The sequence below is a fragment of the Pseudorasbora parva genome, chromosome 4 (assembly GCF_024679245.1).
Source record: "Pseudorasbora parva isolate DD20220531a chromosome 4, ASM2467924v1, whole genome shotgun sequence".
In the NCBI taxonomy this organism is placed as follows: domain Eukaryota; kingdom Metazoa; phylum Chordata; class Actinopteri; order Cypriniformes; family Gobionidae; genus Pseudorasbora; species Pseudorasbora parva.
This window is the reverse complement of record NC_090175.1, coordinates 21,444,237-21,461,373: the sequence shown is the minus strand read 5'-3', so window position 1 is coordinate 21,461,373 and position 17,137 is coordinate 21,444,237. Positions and strand designations below refer to the sequence as shown.

General features: G+C 41.0%; 1 protein-coding gene across 1 annotated transcript; it reads left to right on the top strand.

Moving 5' to 3' along the window:
• Positions 1-6,637: 6,637 nt before the first annotated feature.
• On the top strand, positions 6,638-9,521 carry LOC137073112 (GTPase IMAP family member 7-like). The gene is made up of 4 exons (XM_067441288.1): positions 6,638-6,706; positions 7,019-7,137; positions 8,034-8,079; positions 8,210-9,521. The coding sequence occupies exons 1-4, from the start codon at positions 6,700-6,702 to the stop codon at positions 9,043-9,045; spliced, it is 1,008 nt and encodes a 335-aa protein (XP_067297389.1). The 5' UTR covers positions 6,638-6,699; the 3' UTR covers positions 9,046-9,521.
• Positions 9,522-17,137: the final 7,616 nt, after the last annotated feature.

Below are 17,137 nucleotides of genomic sequence, written 5' to 3'. Positions count from 1 at the left end.
TAAAGTCATGTTGGATCAGGAAGTGTCCATTCACAAACTGTTCTCACAAATTTGGGAGCATGAAATTGTCCAAAATGTCTTAGTATGCTGAAGCATTAAGAGTTCCTTTCACTGGAACTAAGGGGCCAAGTGCAACCCCTAAAAAAAACAACCTCGCACCATAATCCCCCCTCTGCCAGACTTTACACTTGGCACAATGCAATCAGGCAAGTACCGTTCTCCTGAGAGCCGCCAAACTCCAGACTCGTCCATCGGATTGCCAGAGTGATTTGTCACTCCAGAAAACATGTCTCCACTGCTCTAGAGTCCAGTGACGGTGTGCTTTACACCACTGCGTCCGACGCTTTGCATTACACTTGGTGATGTAAGGCTTGGATGCAGCTGCTTGGCCATGTAAACCCATTCCATGAAGCTCGCACTATTCACTCTATGCAAATGAAATTTCATGAAATTGACTTATTGCAGGTAGCAATCTATCATGGTACCAAGCATTACTTAGCTGAGCTCCTGAGAGCGACCCATTCTTTCACAAATGTTTGTAGAAGCAGTCTGCATGCCTAAGAGTTAGCTGACAGAAGGTGTTTCTCAATGTCAAGGATGCTTCCTTGGAAGGACGGATCCTTCCAAGTCACTTCCTTCAGAGGCTAGGCGAGGCTCCTCTTTAGCATTCGGAGAGCACATAAATGGAACAGGCTAGCAAGTGCACGTCATTGCGTCATTACGTCAGTGAAAAGGTCCGTTGGCCATCAATAACGTTATGTGTAACGTTATTTGTATTTTTTTAAATATCAATACAGTAATTTGTACCGGTATTTAAACGTTAAACTTTACTTATATTTACTACGGTTATAACAAATGTTTGGTAACGTAAATAAAAGCATTGTGGCAAGCAGCGAGGTGAGGGACCGTGAGAGCGGGCCGGTGGAGTGATAATGAGCGGCAGCTGATCGCCACACCGGTCTCGGCTCACGGCAGTGACGGGAGTATAATTGGAGGAGCATGGAAGACAAGAGAGGACTAGGCCTGGACTTTATGTTATGGATTGTTTATGTTTTATTATGTGTGTGCGGGCAGTGAGTCGCCCGTGAGGGGGCTATTATAAAGTTGTTGAACGTTTGCCGGCTCCCGCCTCCTTCCTTCCCATCTACAAACCCTGATACAAGCATATTTGCCCCGTTCACGCTCCGAGTCCGACTCCAGGAACATCTGAAGATAGCAAAGCTGCGCGCATAGGATTGTGGGTGATTTGAGAACGCGAAGAGCGCGAAGGCTACTCATATGCATCCTTTCCTGTATATGACATATTTTTCGAACGAAGGACTCAGTCCTTAGTTGAATTACGAGGATCCTTGACATTGGAACAGTCCTTCGTCCGATGTCGATGACGTAGCATCCTTAGAATTCTGGCTTCCGAGGATCCTTCCTTGACATTGAGAAACGCCTAGAGAATGGCCCCTAGGCCCACATCGCTGGCATCCGTATGTACCTGGAATGATTTTGTGATATCAGATTGGGTCAACACAGGTGAATTCTGAAGAGAGTCCTTAAGGTTATCAAAACTGGCCTGGCATGTAGGTGTCCAGTCCCATTTTACACCCCTTTTCTTTAGGCTTTTAAGTTCTGCAAAGTGTGGAATGAATTTATGGTACCAACCTGCAAGTCCGAGAAACCGTTGTAGTGTTTCAAGGTCGGTAGGAGAAGGATACCCAGAAATGCCTTCTGGCTTTCACAGTCAACCTCTACTCCTTTAGAGATGATGTGTCCCAGGAATTTTAGTTGTCTTTTGAAGAAATTACATTTCTTCATGTTGAGGGTAAGCTTGGCCTGGGTGAGTCTTTGGAGAATTATATTAAGATGATTGATGTGTTCTTCCAGTGACTTTGAGTAGATAATATATAATCAATGTACACTAAACAGAATTGTCCTCTCAGCTCTGATAGTACCTTTTCCATCAATCCCTGGAAAATGGCGAATGCATTTCGAAGCCCGGAATTGAAAAAGCTTTTTGGTTGTAATATTAGCTTTACTCTATTCCTCCATCTCTACCTGCCAAAATCCAGACTGCAGATATAAGGTAGTGAACCAGGTGGGACTGGGACTGGGACCACCTTCCAAGGACTCATGGATGTCATAAATTATCGGCATTAGATAAGCATCCGGAAATGGTTATTTCCGGACTATTTATTTTCCACAGAAACAGTACGAACTATCAGCTTTTGGGACCAAAACAACAGATGAGGCCCAATGAGAGAAAGCAGGTTCAGTGATATTATCTTTGAACATTTGGTCTACATGATCTTAAATGATCTGTTTCTTGCAGGCAGATACACGATAGGCTCGTGATTAAATTGGCATTGTGTCAGATAACACAATTTTATGTTTCTCCATTGCAGTCGTCCGAGGCCAAGTCATCAACTTCTGCAGTTCCTCAGCTTCATCTGAGTCCATTACTGAAGCCTCTTCAGATATCATGGGGTTGAATTTAGTTCCCAAGAAGGAGGTAAGGTATAATAAAGGTTTGTAGAGACCACTGGATTAAGGGTTTCATCAGCAGAGATGGAAGAAGTCACCAGAGCAATCTGGTTGGGTAAGAAGGAACAGTAATCATAACCCTCATCCGTTTTCAGCCCATACCTGTTTTGGCCAGCCTCTAAAGCCCTGTTTCCACCAAAATTACCCGGAACAATTTGTACCAGGAACTTTTTTACAGGAACTTTTCTCCCCCCCCAGACCTGCAGCTGTCTGCGTTTCGACCGCGATAAAGTTCCGAGAAGATTAGGCAAATTAGTCCGGTGATGTAGGACTGCACGCGACTGTTCCTCCAAGCCAGTGACGGAAAAGGGCTGTCACTTTTCGATATGCATTCGAAGATGACGTGAAATATCCGTAATCGAACTATAAATAAACTATCCGGTTTTTAAAGTGCCATGTAGCGCAATTTTTTTTTACTGTCGGTGCGTTTACATGGAGCACTGTAATCAGTTTAAAAGTCCAATCTGAAGGAAAATGCTCCATATAAACACCTGATCAATCGTAATAAAAATGCCCAAACTGAATGAAATTGTAATCGTTTTGGGATGGGTGTATAAACCTTTTCATGAATCGATCAAACGAAACATTTCACCAAAATGACCTGACCGGATTACTTTTGTGTGCGTCCTTATGTGATGTTACACAGCGCGCCTTCACCACTGAAGAGCACACGTCGCGCTCATGCACCAAGCATGACGAAATTACATTTTTCTGAGGGATAAACTTTTTATTTCATAAGAAGTTATGAAGATAATGTTGGCATAATGACACTGTCCCTACGCCTATGTAAGCAAATAATCATTAACTACTTCAACTGCGCCTGACATTAGAATTTATTTTTTTCTGAGATGATTATTACACTTTACAACAAATGAATAGCTTTTATAAAACCGTAAAGTCCTGGTGGCCGTTGAGAGTTGCTATGGCATCCGTAAACACATTCCAGCTGCTGGAGATGACGGCGTTGTAGATAATTGAATATATTCGAATGCATTGCTTGATATTTTAATTCCGTTCGAATTAGATTTTTTTCCAAAAATGACAGCCCGGACAGTAATCATTTTTGTGTGTACCGATTGAAAGATTTAGTGAACTGTTTACATGAGACGTTATCTAAACCGATCTGGTGTTTACATGTGATGACTTTCAATCGCAATCATTTTGTCACATAGGCAGTTTGTCTGCCACATCAAAAATGTCAATGCTGTTTTCTCCAGCAGCTATGTGTTAACTGAAGCCATAGCAACTCTTAGCGGCCACCACTAATACAGTATTATATTATAAGCTATTTATTTGTTTAAATAATCATCTGAGAAAAAAAATAATCTTCTGTCAGGCGCAGTTAAAGTAAAAACTGCCTGTGGCAATATACGCCGTGTCATTACTCCAACATTATCTTCATAACTTACGAAATAAAAAGTTAACCCCTCAGAAAAATTTACTTTCCTCTCTTGTCAACATGAGCGCGGCGTGTAAGACTGATTATTACTGAACGTAGACCGAACCTCGCAAAAGACTTTTAAAAATGCCGAGTTGAAATAAAATGCTGCCTCAACTCAACCAATCAGCATGTTCAGCGCCCAAGTCCCGCCCTCGAAAGTTCCTGAACTTTGAAAAAGTACTACCTCGCGAGCAGGGCCGTTTGGAGGGGGAAATATTTACCCGGAACTTCATTTTAGACCCTGGTTCCTGCGGTCTAAACACACAGAGTACCACCCAAAGTTCCTGGTTCCTGGGTAAAGTTCCTGTGGTGGAAACGGGGCTAAATATCGCTCCTGCAGATCTCAAAAAGTCCAGTCCTGTTATCAAGGGGAAAGCCAGATTAACATCTTTCATAATGGATGTGGTAAATTGACATACTTGATTATGCCAGTTATAAACAAAGGTATTTTTCAACCCATGCTCACTGGAAATACGTGACTCTGCCTACATTTTTGCAACACCCAAAATATGTACCGCCAGGCACGTTTACCTGCACTTTTTGGGTGAAACATCCACTAAGTGGTAATATTTTTAAATATAAAATATAAAACCATCATCTCCGCGTGTATGTCTGCGCCATTTGATTCTGCCAACCTGATCTCACAGAATGAATATTTATAGCCTAATTTTATATTTTGGAGCAACTAACTCCACTCCTACCCTAAACCTACCCACTCTCAACAATATAAAACACATAACAGTGACAGGCAAATAAATGTACAGTCACAGGCATTTATTGCAAAAACTGACCAAAAAACTGTATAAAAGTATTAACTCATGTTGCATTCCAAGTCTTCTGAAGTCATACGATATCTTCATGTGAAGAGCCGAGTTGATCTTAATGTTTTAGTCGTTGAAATAATGATCGTGCTCCTTTGCGAACAGAACACACACGCACTCGTTCATTCATATTTCTAATTCAAATGATATACACGGCAAATGACGCGATCTGTCACGAGACACACGAGAGCCAATGGCATTTTACAATCAAAGCTGACGTAATGACGCAACTGGCCACGAGACACACGATAGCCAATGCTGTCAAAGCTGACCTGACGTTTCTTCCGGCGGCAATATTTGAAATGTATTATTAATCTAACGGATGGACTCAACGCTACTGATAGCTTTTGGGGATTTTCTTTACACAAATCAATCGTTTGGCCTCGGAACACTTGGGTTATTGGTACTTTCTGAATAAATTATGCATGCAGTTGTATCTGCCTGTTATATCCTATTTTTTATACACAAATGGGTAGGTTTAGAGAAGGGATTGAATTACGTGTTCAAAATGGTTTCAAAATGAATATGTGTGTGTCCACAAGGTAAATGGATTTATAAACATACTAAATTGTTTTTTTGAAAATGTAAAGGTTTAGGGGCAGTGTGTGTGCGTGCGTGTGTGTGTGATGGGTAGGTTTAGGGGTAGGGGCAGTGTAGGGGGATACAATGTAACGCTGTTGATAAACACGCTAAAAAGCGATTATGCATCTTGATAGCACGCCAAAATGGCATACGAATTGGCGTGTCATACATACACCATTTCATGAGATCAGTCTGGGAATGGAGAAAAAATATTACCACTTAGCGCCTCCGGTGGACGTTTCACCCAAAAAGGCCAGGTAAACGTACCTGGAGGTACATATTTTGGGTGTTGCAAAAATGTGGGCAGAGTCACGTATTTCCAATGAGTCTGGTTTGGTATTTTTATTTTATTTTTATCAATTGCTTGATGAACTTGTCCATCAGCCAATATGAACCATTGTGGATGTCCAGCAGAGCACCACAACACTTCTCCTCCTAAGGATCTCCACAGACTTTCTTGAATCAGAGTAAATTAACTTCCTGTGTCAGCAACTACTTTTACCTATTTATTCTTTATGTTACAGGAATCATCAAGATGGATGTCACTGAGTGATGTTGTGCTATGTTCAATCCAGCCAGGTGTTTCAAAGTACTATGCTCCAGTTGTTTCTTATCAATCTTTTCTTTACTGTTATAACTATCAACCTATTTCCAGTAGTCTTTCATCACATACAGTCCTTTTCCACCATGGAATCCACCTTTACCAGCTTTTCAACCGTCTTCGCTGATGTTATTCAGCACACCACTCACTATTTCATCCTCGGAAATATCTGTTTTCCACTTCATACAAAGAGCCGCACTCTTTGATCTACCCTAATGGTGTTGTTGAGAGTTCCAAACACAACGTTTTTGACAGTAATTGACAGTACTCTGATGATCCAATGCACATAGGAATCATCAGATTGACTGTACTCTATTCCAGTGTGGGGGAACCGTTGGGCGGCAATAACATTTTATGGTGGCCGTGAAACCATTTACCCCTATATCCCGTCATTATAATGAATCACAATACATACAATATAAATAATCTATCCCTTGTGTGGCTGTGCTAAAGGTTTTCAGACACCGCCAATGTGTGTTTGAGAGATGCGGGTATGCAGCTGGTAGATGCAGGTGTAAAGGAATAGTTAGTCCAGGGAGACTGAGCAGAGCGTTCAATGGAGACAGAGAGCTGGGTGGAGTAGGATGTGACACGTGATCCACGAATAAAAACAAGTCTAGCAGGTGTATGGTTCTTTAATGTTTATAAAGACAGAGAAAACGAAACTCTTCTAACACAGAACAACGCAGCTTAGCAGTTGGAACCTGGACCTTGCTTCCAAAATGAATGGTGAGAGAGAGAGAGAGAGAGAGAGAGAGAGAGAGAGAGAGAGAGAGAGAGAGAGAGAGAGAGAGAGAGAGAGAGAGAGAGAGAGAATGTATGCTAGAAATATTAAAATATCTAAAGCTTGTGCTTTTGCCTACGGGCACAAAATAGTAATACAAGTAAAAAAAAACTGAAATAGACTAAGTGAAATACTAATTAAAGAAATAATTTGAGTGCTTTGTAATCCGCTTTAAAAGTGTTGCTTTTGTTTGAAAAATTATTCAGATTTGTACTCATTTTTATTTTTAAACTGTTTTGATTTTTCTTTCTCAATAGAAATGGACAACAATGAGCGTTCTAATGGACAACAATCAAATATGTCAAGATGCTTAACTTTGTTCCACTCCTTGCTATTTGTATTTGCTATACTATCTATCCTCATATATACGATTCAGGTATGTATTATGAAACGTAATACATTAAGCCATTAAGCTTTCCATTGTTGCATGATTTGTTAGGATAGGATATTATTTGGCAATGGAATCTCCCTAACGAAACAAAAATATATTGCAGTATATTGGAAAATATCATGTAATACATTAGGCAATATATTCATATATATGGAATTTAATATTTATATTCTCATATATATTGTAATATATGAAAGCGGCAATCATTTGTATATTTTGCAATATATTACAGGAATATATAATATATTGTAAAATACCATCAATATATTATTCCATGTATTTACAATATATTATAATATATTTCAAGTGATATATTTCGTAAGGGCTGAGTGTGCAAAAAAAATCGAAATGAGAAAATCGCCTTTAAAGTTGTCCAAATGAAGTCCTCCTTAGCAATGCATATTACTACTACTTCTACTAAGTCTAATATACACTATAGGAAAGTTACAAAATATCTTCATTGAGCATGATCTTTACCTAATATCCTAATGATTTTTGTCATAAAAGGAAAATCGATAATTTTGTCCCATACAATGTTGTGTTGGCCAAATATCCATGTGACTGACTGGTTTTGTTGTCCAGGGTCACATATATATTTTACATAACTACATGGGTGTATTATATACATGTAGGTATTTGATTAATATTATTATACAGATATACCATTATAACTGAAACGTTTAATATGGGTGAATGGGAGTCTGTGCTTGTTGCAAGCTTTTCCTGTCAAGGGAAGTGAACTTTGGCAGATATTCCCTACTCCGTGAGGAAACAGGAGGGAAAAATGTATTATCTTGCACATATAGGCAAATTAAATGCTGAAAGCTAATATAATGTGATATATGTGAAACCATGTATAATATTATCTTCTTCACTTTCAGATACATGATAAACAAAATCAACAAAATCACAATCGGAGTAATTTAGGTACGGTGTGTTTTTAAAATAAAGATCTAAAAATATTGAGAGACATAATACATACTTTTATTTATACCTTTATGATGAAAAACAGAGTATATGATGACTAAATTAAAAGTATTTTTTATTAATCATGCAGGTGAACCGCTTCGGATTCTTTTGGTTGGAATGACAGGAGCAGGAAGAAGTGCAACAGGCAACACCATCCTGGGAAAAGAGGTTTTTAAATCTGAGACATCGTCCTCCTCTGTGACTAAGCAATGTGAAAAAAATAATGCAACAATTAATGAAAGAAATGTGTTAGTTATTGACACCCCGGGTCTGTTTGACACCAGCCTAACCATAGATGAGGTGGTCAGCAGAATTAAGCATTGTATTTTACTCTCTGCTCCTGGTCCACATGTCTTCTTAGTGGTGATTCAGCTGGGCAGATTCACAGATGAAGAGGCAGAAGCTGTTAAAATCATTCAAACACACATTTTTGGTGAGGAATCCTCCACATACACCATGGCACTGTTCACTCATGGAGATCGACTGGAGGAGAACATTCACACATTTGTGCGGAAAAGCCCAAAACTGCTCAATTTCCTCAAAACTTGCAGTGGAAGATTCCATGTGTTCAACAATAAAGAACAAAATCCTGAACAGGTCATTCAGTTGTTTGAACATATTGACAGAATAGTTACTGGGAATGGTGGGCAACATTATACCGATGAGATGCTTGAAACAGAGAAAGCGATTGAGGCAGAAAAATGTCACATCTTGAAAGAGAACGAGGAGCAGAGAAAGCAGGAAACAGAAGCTCTGAGGGCTAAACTGGATGATGAAGCTTTTCAAAAAGCACAAGACAAACTGAAGAATGAATTCAAACAGCAGGCACGATGGCAAGCTGAAAAAAACATTCGGATGCGAAAAGGGGGGTTCTCTTTTTTTAATGATGTAAGCACTTTTATTAAAAAGAAACTTGAAACCTGAAAAGAGCAAGGAAATAAACAAATAAAACTTCATAAAAAATATTTAAAAACAAAAGTGAAACGGAATAAATAAAATGCAAAATACAAATACATACCTGTAAATGTGAAATTAGAAATGTATCAGTTATCCCTTCAGTGTGTGTACAACAAAGCAATACCATAAAGTAGACATTTGCTTGTCATCTCAAGCATAGCCTGTATCCAAAATTGCTCACTTCTTTGCTACTGCTAATGTAAAAAATAATGTGTCATAGTGCACTATATGGTGAAGGAAAATATACGCTTTTATGTACTGTTTGTATTGTACTAATTTACATTTTTAATTCAGTAGTGATATAACTCTGAATATAAACTTATAGTGTGACATGTAATTGACTATTTTATTCAAATAATCCTTTACAATTTTGACAATCGAGGAAAGATTATGGCATTGTATACTTTTAGGCCATTGCATCTGCCATTGTTATAACTACAGCATGTCTATCATTAAATTCAATAAAAGTGCTTTTAGAAATATTGTTAATTGTCAGTTTATGTTAATTAATTAACTAATGTTATTCAATGGAGCCATACTGTAAAGTGTTACTGAACTATAAAGAATCTTTCTGATGTTTCATAAGCGCCATCTGCTGTCAGTATAGGATGTTTGGATTATGTCCAGTAGCAGGCCTGCATGAAATCCTTCACCGGAATGTAATTTCAGTGACAGGGAATGGAACCAAAAACCCAAAAGGAACAAACTCACAATATTTGCTTCATTCAGCAGGAACAAAAAGAAAAGGATAGAAACAATCTGCACAGAGCATACATAGCAGATTTTTTTTTGTTAAAGGTGGGGTAAGTATTATTTCAAAACTGTTTTTCCAGTGGAATAACAAACTTGTAGCCAATCAGCAGGTAAGGGGCGTGTCTATGGTGAGAAGAGAGGCTCAGTGCGCAACATTATTCAAAACACAGGAGTCACACAGGACGGACATTAGCCAAGAAAGAATTAATATATGCTGGCTTTTGCTTGAATATGCTCGTGTGTCATATTCGCTTGTTTGTCTATTTGCAATCGTATTGTCGCTCACTTCAGCGATGATAAAGACCCGTTCACTTCCACACCGTATGGAGCATCTAAAACCCCTCACTGTTTCAAGGTTTCAAGTGTCAGCTCACAAAATGTGTCTGACAGGTAAGATACTATACTCCTAATATATGTTTGTTTCCTCTTTTCATGATCTATATAACTCATCCCGTCATAATTGTAATATGTTGTTAGCTGGACTGTCGGCTCATGTTCTATCGAGTTGTTCATGATAAGGGTTTGTGTTTTTGTGATTGCTATAATAACTCTCTGGTCATAATTGTAATATGTCATTAGCTGGACTGTAGTGCGCGTGTTCTATCGAGTTGTTCATAAGAACGGTTTGTGTTTTTGTGATGGTGACTGTTGTAAAGGCTCCTCTAAGAGAGGGCTTTTATTTTGACATCACATTGCCTTTCAGAACGTGCACTCTAGTGACAGAGTCTGCCGTTGCCTGCTGAATCTTTTGTCTGTTATCTGATCGCTGAAACGACATTTTATTCCTGTTTAGTTGTTCTTTGATACAGCAGTTCCCACAAGGTGTTAGTAATTGACCTACAAATAAGCCTGTTTGTCTTATTTTGGTGGTTATTGAGATCGGTATTGAGATCGGTATCTGTATTTATAGCTGCGTCATTCTTTCATGTGAAAACATGCCCGCAGCCCATGTTTTTGTTAGTTTAGCTTAAAGATGTTGTTCCATATGTGATTATTTCTTCTTAATTGAGATGTATGTCACTGCCTTTGTTCTCTATGATAAAGTTACCTTTGGGTGACATTCTGATGTGCTGTGATATCCATATATGGAGTGTGTATCGTGTTGGATAATAGTGTACAGCTTATAATGTACAATGTGATATTTTAATTTCCTTATTTGGATTGTATAGATCACCTTAAGCTTGAGGAGGCTAAGATGATAGCCGACGCTAACTTGAATTCTCCTACTCCCTTCACAGACACTATGTTGGCACTTTGTGAAAAGTACAGCCAGCCACATCAGTAAGCCTTGAGGAGGATAACTAGTGTCCTCGATAGTCCTGACATTAGAAGAGGTGATATCCCAGCCTTCCAGACATTTGCTCTTCAAGTCCAATCCCTAGTCGGTCTGTTGAGAACTTTAGGACATGATGGTGAGTTGGAGTTGAGTTGTGGTTCCCACGTTGCGCAAACTTCCCCCAGAGCAGAGAGCAGAGTTTCGCCGCCATATGTTTCGCCAACCTGGGTCTCCCCCTAACCTAGTCGACCTCTCTAATTGGATTTGTCATGAGACATGGTGTCACAGTTATGATGCAGAGTTAATGTCTAAGAGCTCCCATGCTGCCAAGAGAGCCGTTGTTGTTCTGCATGGAGTTGGAACATCCCCAGCCACATCCTCATCCTCATCACCTTCACCAGTTGAGTCTTCCAGGCCTCGTAGAGATTCAGTTCAGCCAGCCAAGCCTCTCAGAGGGAAACGCTATTGTCCATTCTGTGACGCATCTGAGCATTATTTGAGTCAGTGTGCTTCCTTCACCCAGATTACCACTGATCAAGTAAAGACATGGATCCGTAGTCACGATCACTGTTGGCGTTGTGCCAGATCCCACCATGCTGCCCGATGCAACTTGAAGAAACCCTGCAGTCTTTGCCATGGCTTACATCTTCGCTCCCTTCACAATGTTAATGTCAGTCCTTCCTCTACAGAGGATTCCGCTACTGTGGAGAAGAGTTGCCTTACGAGTTACTCCTCGGATAGGTTCTTCTGTGATAAGCCCTCTGTTAGTGGCCGTGTCATGATGAAGGTGGTTCCAGTGCATCTGCATTATGAAGATCGTACCTTGGATACCTTTGCCCTACTGGATGATGGATCGGAGCGAACGATCCTGCTCTCCACTGCTGCTAAAGCCTTGGGCATTCAGGGGGTTCCAGAGGATCTTCCGTTACGAACCGTCAGAGACGATGTTCAGGTCATTAGAGGTCGTTCTATATCCTTTCAGATATCTCCCGTCTCCTGACCACAGAACAGTTATCAGATCAGTCATGCTTTTACAGCTGATCGCCTTAACTTGTCGCGCCAGACCTATCCTGTGGAGCAGTTAAGGCAGAAATACCGACATTTGAGAGACCTTCCCCTCCGTACCCTTTGCTCCTTATTGGTTCTGATCAGCCTCATCTGATAACCCCTACTGAGCCTGTTCGATGGGGCAGCCAGGGTGCACCAGTTGCTGTTCGTACCCGCTTAGGATGGACACTACAGGGTCCTGTTCCTTCTAAGGGTTGCCCTTCTATTCCTCGCCAGTGCCTGCTTACCTCTTTGGTTCACGTCCAAGATGAGCTCCTTCACCATGTTCAGAGATTGTGGCAGTTAAATACAATTCCTTCCCATGAGTGTCACAAAGTTACACGTTTCAAGGAAGACCAGGCAGCTCTTCAGCTGTTGGACCTCAAGACTGAGACCCTAGAGATAGAGGGTGTTCATTGTCTCGCCACTCCCCTTCTTCGTCGTAGAGACATGCCTGTTTTGAGTGCTCCGAGAGATTCAGTCTTGCCTACCCTCTTCAGCGTGGAACGACGGCTGCTGAAGGATCCTGAGAAAGCCGAGACCTACCGAACAGAGATGCGTAAACTCCTTGAGAATGGAGCAGTCCGTGTAGTCCCTGATCCTGTTCCTGATACCCCAGAGTGTTGGTACATTTCGCACCACCTGGTTAGCCACAATGGGAAGTCCTGTCTCGTCTTCAATTGTTCCCATCAGTACAGAGGTCAGAGCCTTAACCAGTACCTATTGCCCGGACCTACCCTTGGAGCTTCGTTGATAGGTGTTTTCTTCGTTTCCGAGAACGTCCTGTAGCTGTGAGTGGGGATATTAAGGCGATGTTCCACCAGGTTCACATCCTGCCTGAAGATCGTCCTCTACTCTGCTTCTTATGGCGAGACTTGCAGATGGATGAGGATCCCCAGACTTTTGAGTGGTTAGTCCTACCCTTTGGTACCACCTCAAGTCCTTGTTGTGATATCTATGCACTTCAGCGCCAGACTCGTCAACACCCCTTGACCAATGAGGAGATCTGTTTCTCTGTGGAGAGGTGTTTCTATGTTGATAACTGCCTCCAGAGCCTACCTACTGCTAATGCCGCCCAGAGTCTGATTGTTAGCTTGCGCACTATCCTTTCTGGAGCTGGATTCGAGATCTGGCAGTGGGCTTGTAACGAACCTGCTGTCTTAAGTCACCTGCCTCCCGACGCTCGAGCTACCAGTGTGCAGCTGTGGCTGACACAGGAGAAGACTGACGTCTCTGAGTCCATGTTAGGTTTGAGCTGGAATTGGCAGTCTGACACCTTGTCTTATAAGCACCGGCCTGTGATCTATGACACCCCTACCTTGCGGAATATTTATAGGGTCCTTGCCACACAGTACGACCCATTGGGATTGCTCCTTCCTTACACCACCCGTGCGAAAGTGATCATAAAGCGCCTTTGGAACTAACAGAGGGAATGGGACGATCCTCACCTACCTCCTGACCTTCTCCATTCCTGGATGCAGTGGGAAGAAGAACTTTGTTGTCTTCCTAGTGTCTCTCTTCCTCGCCCTTATGTCCCCCCTACAGTTGGGATTAGTGGAGTTACACACGAGGTCCATATCTTCTCAGATGCCTCTGAGCAAGCCTACGGAGCTGTAGCTTACCTCCGTACTGTTGACCCAGCCGGCCAGACCTACCTGTCCTTCCTTCTCGCTCGTTCTCGTGTAACCCCTAAAAGAGTGCATTCATCCCCAGACTGGAGCTCTGTGGGAGCCTGGTCGCAGCCCAGCTTGCAAAATTGCTGGCCAGAGTTGACCATGACCATCCAGTCTACCGTACTGTGGACAGATTTGACTACAGTCCTTCAATGGTTGAAGTCAGAATCATTTCGCTACAGAGTCTTCATTGGCAATAGGATTGCAGAGATTCAGGAGCTTACCGATCAGTGCTCATGTCGTTATGTTAGTTCTGCAGATAACCCTGCCGATGACCTCATGAAAGGGAGATCTCTTTCCTATGTTGCCACCCCGAACCGATGGTCCCGACGCCCCCCTTTCCTTCTCCTTGATCCTCGAGAATGGCCAGTCCTTCCTTCTTCTGAGCCTGGTGAGGATCTAGCTGAGTTACGAAAGTCAACCTTTTGTGGAGTTATTGCCTCACCTACCACCTGCAGCCACCCGGATAGATGGAATTATCCCAACTGGTTAGACTTGCTGGATGTCACTGCCCGTGACTTTAGAGGTAACCCAGATCCGGACAGAGTCCCAAATGCTTCAGATTATAGTCGAGCTGAAACCTATGTTCTCAAGCAGGTCCAACAGGAATCCTTCCCTGAAGATTATCACCTGTTTGAGTCAGGGAAGTCAGTTAAACCTAGTGGCCGTCTAGTTGTCTTGGCCCCTGAGATGGATCCTTCTTGTGTCTTGATTAGAGTTGGTGGTCGTTTGAGGAGAGTAACCGATCTCGCAGATTCTTTTCTCCATCCTGTAGTCCTGGACCCGAATCATCCAGTTACTCGCCTGATCATTCAACATCACGACAACCAGCTGCATCATCCTGGGTCGGAGAGGCTGTTTGCTGAGATAAGGAGGAGCTATTAGATCCTGCAAGGCCGTGAAGCTGTTCGCCGGTTTCAACACACCTGTCCGGAATGTTGTCGGTGGAGGTCCCAACCTTCGGTGCCTCAGATGTCTGATCTACCCTCTGCTCGGTTTCAGCTTTACAAGCCTGCCTTCCATTCAGCCTTCCATTGATGTGCTGCAATATCCATATATGGAGTGTGTATCATGTTGGATGATAGTGTACAGCTTATAATGTACAATGTGACATTTTAATTTCCTTATTTGGATTGTATATCTCATGGAGATTTATATGTTTAGGTATATACTTATACCGTAAAGTTATTCACTATATTTCTTGTGTTGCAGACTAATGCCTCTACTGCCTGTAATACCTGTGAAATATCTGTACCACTGCGACCTATATTGTATCAATACATCACTTAAACCTGGTTTCCTGTCTCCTCATCCTTTACAAAACTGTGCTCTGACCGGCACCCAGAGGAGTTCACACATTTAATTACAAATCAGATCCTGACAGTCAAAGTCTCTATAATAGTGACTTTTTCATTGAATATTAGACCTGGATTAGTTACACAGATTCTGCCATATTCGTTGCCTGGGGTATGCATGTGTGGGGTGGAGCTATTAAAATAGGGCCGAGACCCTTTGGGGGTAGGGGCGTGTTTGTTTTGGTTATTTGAAATATCAACAACGGTTACCAGATAGCACTTACTTCACCTTTAAATCAGTTGCAAATGCTAACAGTGTATGTATTAGTGAGTACATTACAGGGGTTGGACAATAAAATTGAAACACTGGTCAATATGTGCCTATGTGTGGCCTGGCCAATCTTCACTGATTTTACATTCCATCAGTAAGAGCAGAGTTGAAATTGTGGAGAAATAGCACAGCTGTACATAAAATATTGCAATCCGCATGCAATGTCAGAGAAATTGTTGGTGTGTGTCTTGCTGGCTAATCTGTGACCAGCACAGCAAGTCATTGTGGTATTGTGGTCCACAGTATTTAGGGTAATGTCAGCATACCGCCATGAAGGACGAACCACATCCAACAAGAGTCACTGTCAACGCAAAAGGAAGCTGTCTGAAAAGGATATGTACTAACCTGGATTGTATCCAATAAACATAAAAGCACTGCTGCCCAACTCACTGCATATTTAAATGTGCACTTCAACACTCCTGTTTACACAAAAAACACAAAGTCATTATTCATGGTCGAGCTGCCAAACCTTTGGTCACTCGTTCCAATGTCAGTTTCATTGTTGCCAACAGTGCAAATCAGTATCTTTACAATATCTGTAGTAGTTACGGTGTGTAGAAACCCCAAAATGGCTTAACACCTGGACTGTTGCTGCCCCAGAGTGAAGCACAGGGGTGGATCAGGATCCGTGCTTGATGATCAAAATGCTTACACTACGTCTGATGAATGTAACCGGTGTGCAATGTCGTCAGACATAGTGGAAGCATTTTTAACTACGCTGCACTTTTCCCATAAATTGAATACAGAAGGTGATCCGCTGAAGGCAGCCAGATCATTTACTTTATAACGTTTTAAATATGTATATATTTTTCTTACACAAACACATCTTCAGAAGGCCTTTATTAACCCCCGGAGCCGTGTGGAGCACATTATATGATGGATAGATGCACTTTTATGGTCATCAAAAAAACAGAGCCATTAAAAAATAAATGCCATTATAAAGCTTTGATTAACCAGGACTTTTTTAATATAGCCTAACGCCAATTTTATTCGTCTGAAAAAAGAATCGCAAGAGTAAACCATGGGGTAATTTTCATTTTTGGGTGTACTAAACCTTTAGTAAATATATTTATCTACTGTTATTTTGCAAGCAAAAACTTGTACTCTGATTTTGCTCTAAATGTATAAAGCAAATTGCTTTGTCAGAGTGGGGAATTTTACCCGAACCTGTGGGGTAATATTGTAATTAAAAAACCATAAAAAAAGGACACAAAGTAAGGACAAAACTTTTATAGCCATATTTTTTGTGAAAACTATAATTCATGATATACTTTTTGTATTGTTTGATATCTTAAAGATCTTGTTAATGTAAATAGGCTGTGTACTATTTTTTAATTGGTTGCATTTTTTAAAAACTTTGTTTGGCAGTTTTACTTTGTGACCTCATGCTGAGGACAATTTAAATTGCATGTAGTGTGCTTTTAAAATAATACTAAAGAATTTTTTTTTTTTTTTAAAGCCATGAATGCCCAGAGTAGCCTATACAAATATCCTTTAAATGTAACTTTTTGTGTATTTTTATACTGTTGATATTTTTACTTTTTAACACAAATAGGGCTTTTGAGTTTGAGACATGTTTTGTCCCTTAATTATCTCAAGAATCAGTGATTTAATAAATTATTGTGGTTTCAGTTTGATTGTCCAACCCTGTAAGTTAGGCTACCTTCATTACCCTATAGTTGCT